The 7299-nt window shown below is 41.9% G+C and overlaps 1 protein-coding gene across 1 annotated transcript; it reads right to left on the bottom strand.

Moving 5' to 3' along the window:
- Positions 1–650: 650 nt before the first annotated feature.
- LOC104427511 (leucine-rich repeat receptor-like tyrosine-protein kinase PXC3) lies at positions 651–3599 on the bottom strand. Its single transcript, XM_039305189.1, is given in 5 exon segments — positions 651–894; positions 1131–1242; positions 1861–2715; positions 2718–3397; positions 3523–3599. Coding segments are annotated over 5 exon segments (1968 nt in total).
- Positions 3600–7299: the final 3700 nt, after the last annotated feature.

Raw genomic sequence — 7299 nt, 5'->3', positions numbered from 1 at the left:
TAATTTGCTACATTATATCTATCCAAAGAAAAAAACTTGCTTGATTAATTCGCAATTATCATGATTGCACGCATGCATGCACAAAAGCAGGCACCCACACACACAGAATACCACTCCAATCTTTTGTGTCGCAATGATCACAAGACATAACATTTAAATAGTAAAAATCAATTCACGAAATCACATTTGGTGGAAATTCCAATTAGGAAGCAGTTTTGATCGGCAATATTACTCTCCCCAACAAAAACTCAGAACAATGTCACTGCTTAGGGTAGTTGTCAAGAAGTGAAAAGACAAATTAATAAACCCGTTCCAGCCATTATGATCTAATTCCCACAATTAATGCACAATTTAACAAAATTTAAAAACATTTATCCATGACAAGAGTTCAAAGTCCAGAAGTTCGCAGATCTAGCCAAGCTTGACACTCGGAAAAAATACATTAATTTGGGAAAACTCTAAGGGATATGCAAACTGTAGAAAAAAGAGGAAAAGATTGGGTTTTGACGACTCACGTAAGGTAACATCAAAGAAAAATACCAATGGACGGTCAAAAAATGTCAAGACTTGAAATTCAAGAACGGAAAAGCGGAATTACAAGTAATTCCCAGTTTGGAGAAAGGTACGAGGAGAGGGGAAAAGAAAACCGTTTAAACCATCACAAAACCCTCATGCAGAGCAAGGAATCGCCAACATTGGTTCTCCGGCGGATCCGAAAGCCGCTCGAATCTTTGAACAAGGTGGAAATAGGGAGATCCAGAACACTCATCGAACGCTGTCACGTTTATGTCCGAGGCCGACGGCGCTGGGGTGGCGAGGATGGCCGGGACCAGGTGGGCGAGTGAAGGCAGCGTCAGCAGCGCAGCGCTCGGATGGATTGGCAGAGGTGAGAGGCTGAGAGCGACAAGCGGCGTGAGAGTAAAGACTAAAGATAGAAAGAAACGACTAGGGTTTTGGTCTTTTGGAATTTTGGGGCCCAAAAACCGGTTCCCGAACCGGTCCGATCGATCCGATTCCCGGACTGGTTCAAACAGGGTTTGAACTTTGGGAACTAGATCTCGGACCGGTTTCAACCGGAATCGGTTCCCGACCCTGTTTTCTGGGTGGGCCAAACCGGGAATCGGGTTGACCTGGTCCAATTGCACACCCCTATTGGCACCCTTGTCGTAAGGATCTTGAGCAAAATTACACCAAAACTATACACATTTCTAGGTGCAGTGACTTGCATCGTATATGCATACTCTGAGCATTGTAGTGAACAGTCAGTAGATAATGTTGGATGCAAATTATGCAATCCCAAGATCTCCATAACCAGAAGAAAAACATGCATAATTGAATATAAAGATTAACGCACCTATTTTGGGAACCATCATACTTAAAGCGGAAGCAGAAAAGGGATTACCCACTCATCAAGGGGATTCACGCATCAAATCCTTCTACTCTATTGCCCTCCGTATCACCAGCTCAATGAGGTGATCCCCTCACATTTAGCGTTAGATAAACGTCCTTTATGTGATGATACATGTGAGAATTAGGGTCAGAGGAGAGACTTGAGCACTATTTACAGAGTTTTCAACGGACACCTCATTACGGGCCAAGCTCAACTCAGCCCACACTAGCTAGTCTCATATTAGACTAAGTAAGAGACATTCTATCTCACCTTAGACCAAACCCGGTAAAACGGTAACCGTAAAACGGTAAATTACAATATCAATTAATGTAGTCCACATTATGAAAACTCTTATAGATAAAACATGGAGATAGTTCAAAAAGGGGGCTAAACAACACATGCCTCACGGGCAAGAAATATATATTCAGAAGGAAAAAGCAAACATCATTAGTGTTTTCAGAGAAACATACCTGGAGAAATATACCCGAAGGATCCCGCCACTGCACTAATACTTGCAGTGCCTCGAGATGGATCTAAGAGCTTAGATATCTCAACCTCCCCAACCACGGCATTGAAATTTGCATCTAAGAATACATTTCCGGAAGATATATCGAGGTGAATCACTGCAACATGATGAAGGAAAGCCAAACCCTCAGCTACCCCTATAGCAATTGATAGTCTTTGAGGCCAGTCGGGTTCATACTCAGGTTTCTTGGTATATTCATGCAGTAACTGCCCTAAAGTCCCATTTGGTAAGTAGTGATGCAGCAAAAGGGCAACATCTTCGTAAATCACAAACCCAATAGGCTGCATTAGGTTATCATGACAGAGTCTGCTAAGCCTTTCTAGCTCTCTAATCATCTTGTTTTGATGATGAATTATGGATCGATCAACAGATTTCAGTCTCTTCACCAACAGAATCCGCCCCGAAGGCATAATTGCCTTATAAACTGTGCTAAAAGTACCGCAACTGAGCTTATTGGCATCTTTCATTGTGGCTTTGACGACGGCATCAAGATCTATGGCCTGTTTGAGGTTATCGACAAAGACATTCCCTGCCACTATTGTTGGGAGATCACTGGTTTCATTCTCTGGAACCCCTGCAGCTTTAGCCACCTTTTCTTGCCTCTCCCTCATCATAAATAAAAGAACAACTACAGTAACGGACACGAAAACTGCCATTCCAGAGCCAACAACGGCTAGTATGACTCTGTAAGAAACCCTGTGACGGTAACCTTCATGGTCAGGCCCACTAGAGCTTCCACATGAGAAGGTCAACGGCTCTCCACAAAGCCCTTTGTTTCCAAGAAAGCTCGAATTGGCATCTTCTGGAAAGGCCCGAAATTAGGTACTGGGCCAGTGAGAAGATTATTAGAGAAATTTACCTCTATCAAGCTCAACATTCCCCTAAAATCAGGTGGGATAGCACTAGAGAGCTGATTGTTGGAGACATCTAGAGAGACAAGCTTATCCAGTTTCCCTAACTCAGTGGGAAGTGGTCCATGAAGACGATTAAAGCTTAAATTCAGAGATATCTGTAAGTTCTTGAGGTGACCGATCTCCGGAGGAATGCTGCCGGTCAAATAATTGCTACCGATATGCAACTGAAGTAGCTTCACGCAATTTCCAATCTCATGAGGTATCTCCCCCTTTAGAGAATTCTGACCTAGAACTAAGTACTGCAACCTTGACACGTTGCAAATTTCCATAGGAATGGTGCCATTAAATCTGTTGTTACTAAGATCGAGTTTGTTTAGGTTCTTGCATGCAAGAATCGACAAGGGAATATCACCGAAGAGATAGTTACTGGAAAGAATCAATTCCTGCAAATTCCCAAGAATCCCAAGCTGCGCGGGGACTGATCCTGTAAAACCATTAGAAGCTAAATTTAAAAGGGTAAGATTTTTGCATTGAGCAAAGTCGGAAACAATCTTGCCAGATAGATTGTTGTTTTCTGCTTCAAAATAAGTAAGGCTGCTCGCATTTCCAATCGCCCATTGAATGTCTCTTTTCTTGAAAGTTATCGTTGTTTTAATTGTGGTGTAAAGCGCGAGCGTGTGTGTTAGTGTTTATTATTCAATAATTGAGCAATAGTATACCTTCTCCCTTAAAACTTCACTCTAAACACTTGCCTAAGTACTGCACGATCTAATCTTAAGTGTTCGCCCATGACAAGTGCTATCGAAGATTTTAAGCGCTCGGCTTTCATTCCTAAGTCCTAGATGTGGAACCTTAAACATTTCAAGGTCCAAAATTAGTAGTCTTGGGCATTTTAAGTTCTACGTGTGGAACCTTAGGCATTTCAAAGTTCAAGATGAGAAATCTTAAACATCCCAAATTCTTAGACGAGGAATCTTAGACCTTTTGAATCCTAGGTGCAGAACATTTAGCATTTCAAGACCTAAGTGGGTAACTTAGTGTTGACACTTGAAATGCCATCTATCTAAATGTCCATTTTTGTAAAAATATGAAAGATAGAAAAATCGCAAAAATACAAAAATTACACAATAATAAGGAGCATGAACAAATAAATAAATTCCAACAAAAAAAATAAAAATAAATGGGGACACGGACATAAAAACTAAAAAGGACTTTTCGAGAAAACTTATATAAAGGAATTCCCTCATCAAGCATTCTCAAAAGGCATATCTCAACACCATACCAACAAGCCAAAATGGATTTTTAGGAAGTGAACCGAGCTGTGGCCGATGAGGAGGAACTGCAACGGAGGTGATGGTGACCGGAGAATGAGTGGCCGTGGAACTAGAGAGGGAAAGCTCGTGATTATTTTGGATCTCTTGTGACGTTCTTTGTTTCAATCGGAGCGCACGAGAGAGAGATGGGCTGGGCCTTTTGGGCTTGTTCTTACGAAATTGGTTTCAAAAACTTATTCAAAGTGAAGTCGCTTCGTTGAACTGAAATGAGGTGTATTCTCCCTGCTTCTGATGCACAGGCTGTCATGCTACGAATTAGAGCTCACAGTCAAATCCCATTACTAGGGCAGCGAAAAATTAGTAGCCCACGTAAAATCCAGTTCTTTTGCAAGGCGCCATAATGTAAATCAAACCAAACCCCAAACCCTAAACACCTAGCCCCCGAACCAAAAATGGAATTGACAAGCAGCTAGGGGTGTCAAAAAAACCCGACCCGACCCGATCCGAACACGACCTGAACATGAAACAAATATTATACTTGTTTCGGGTCTTGATACTATTTAAGAGACAGATATAAAACAAGCAAAGAATATATGTTTAGGGTAGGGTTGGAACATTGTTCGACCCGAAACAGGTTAACTCCAAATCCAAACAAGTCAACAAACATAAACACGTTCTAATTCATAAGACCGGGCTAGCGTTCTCCAGTTTGTGCGAGTTCCAGCCTCGCTTTTATACGTGATGCTATCCTGTCCATGCTTGCTGTTTGTCATGAGTCCCGGTCCAGGTTTGAGTCTCGGTCTAGGCGGAAATCTCTCGTTCCGGTAGCATGCTCCAACTGTTCGATAAAATGCCTCAACTAGATCTGGGGACATCTTCTTAAATTTGATATGCTTCTGGAAATATTGGTTGTTTCGTGCATCCTTTGTTCATGCCATGACAGGGTCGTGGAGGGGTAGCGTTTGCAAGGGGAAACAAGGGGTGGTCAGCTTGGCCCAAGACCTTTTCGTGTCAATCGTTCGCGGCCGTGTTGCTCATCAGAAATAAAGAGACATGGAGAGAGAGAGCAAAGAAGAAGATGGGCTCTCAACATGCTCTCTGTTTCTCAAAGAAGAAGTCTCTAATTGTGGCAATCATGGCAACTCCGCATCTTCCAGTGATTCTTCTGTCACGGCTCTAATTGTCTCTAATTCCTTCTCTGGTTTGGAATATGAGTTGAGATTTTCATCTGATGGAAATGGGTAGCCATTTGAACGTGCCATTGCTTGGCTAAAACTTCCGCCGCAGTTATTGACATCGGCAAGGATCTGGTGTTCCTTGCCCGGCTCAGGCAAGTGCTGCACCGCCACCTCCTTCGAGGTCAACTCCTTGCAGGCGCTTAAGCTGTGTTCGCGTCCAGATTCCTCTGCATTTTTTAACACATCAAAGTATCTGTTGTTGTTCGACCAAAAAAAAAAGTATCTGTTGTTGATTGGATTATTGAAAATTAATTTTTAAAGGTTTCCTAATTCCTTCTCTGGTTTGGAATATGGGTTGAGATTTCCATCTGATGGAAATGGGTGGCCATTTGTTCGGGATGGCTTCTCTTCCTCACCTATATACCATCCCAACCCGAACCCAGAGAAAAGAAAGGTGAAAAAAAAAAAAAAAAAGGCGGGAAACCCAGCAACATGACCCGACGCGACTTGAACCGACCCGAAACACGTTAGACCATCTAATGTGTTTCGGGTCGAGTCGAGTAATAACAAAACCTAACTCGACCCGACCCATTGACACCCCTACGAGCAGCAATGCTAAACATGCACTATTTTCTTGTAATGGGGAGTAAAAGCAAGATTGACACAAATAGTTGCTTCCTACTTTCCCGTAAGTGGAAGCGAAGAAATAGCAAGTCCTTTTCTAAAGATTATAGTGTAGATTGGATAGTTATAGACCAATAGGTCAATATAATCGCAATGATCGGGACAATTGAACAATCACTAACAAGATTTGCAACGGTAAAAGAGGAAATTTGTTGATGCCTAAGTTTTGGCTGTCATATTTAATCAATAATTGCATAAAAAATTAGGGGTTGTTTGATCTCCAAATATAAATATCATTCACATGATCCATACTTGCATTGTATTTAGAATTCATATTGCGGATGAGTGTAGATCAAATTACTTTCTCATAAGTACTAAAGATTGGGTCTGTAGACTAGAGTTTCAAACGGGAGTGATGTCTCACTGAAATTGAAGAAGAGGGCAGGGATTATCTTTGTTCGAACTTCTAGATATTGACACGTACAGACGTGGTTTGGCTATAAATAATATAGTGGATTTTAGGGACCCAGGCAAAGATCGGATGTCGAAACTCTCTCACTCATTCATTCACCGATTCAAAAGATATTTCAAGCAAGAAGTCTGGTCGTGGGGTCCAAATAAGAAACAGAAAACAAGGTTTAAAAACAATTTCTTATCAATATGCCCCTATAAATAGAGAGGAGGACTCGGCGCCCGGGAAGAAAGAAAGAAAAATAAACAGGGAGAATTCAACCACGTAGAGAAGAGAGAGAAAAGAATTTGACTTGACCTGGGGTTCTTTTTCGAAGTGAGCGGCACACATAATCGGAGAGGGAGAATTCATCGACAGAAGGAGAGTTCGGCCATATGGAGAGACGAGTTTCTCGGAAGGGAGAAGAGAGTGTTCAGAGGAAAAGTGAGAGCTTGTTCTCTCTGACACCTTGATAAGAAGTCGAGAGGGGACATCTCTTACAGAAAGGACAAGGGAGAATATTGACTTGGAAAAGAAAAGAAAAAGTAAAAAAGTGGTCTCCTTCTTCCTTGGTGTCTCGTTTGCTTCAGCCTGCTGCACTTCGTCGCTCTACCCCTTCAATTTACGTCCGCTAAGCCCCCATTGTGGCGCAAGCAGAATTCCGGACGACGTGACTGTTAACATCCGAATTACGTCGACCAGTTAACCGTCCTTTTTGGCAAAAATAAAAAATAAAAAAATAAAAGCGAAAAAGAGATAACAAAAGTTTAATAAAAAAAAAGATATCAAAATAAAATCGAGTGGGCTGGTCTCTCCAGCCCATTTGGCAATTTCAGCCTTCTAAGCCCCCTCCCTCCATTAGTCCAATCCATTTCTTTTAATTCCCTTGGCCCATCTCTTTATTTCTTTTTTAGCCCATATCTTTTTGGATCTCCTTGGCCCATCATAGAGTCAAACAAAAGAAAGCCCAGCCCCATACTGGTTTTTGGTAGGCAGAAGGCT

Source organism: Eucalyptus grandis, chromosome 11, assembly GCF_016545825.1.
Source record: "Eucalyptus grandis isolate ANBG69807.140 chromosome 11, ASM1654582v1, whole genome shotgun sequence".
In the NCBI taxonomy this organism is placed as follows: domain Eukaryota; kingdom Viridiplantae; phylum Streptophyta; class Magnoliopsida; order Myrtales; family Myrtaceae; genus Eucalyptus; species Eucalyptus grandis.
This window is presented reverse-complemented; position numbering and strand designations above follow the sequence as displayed.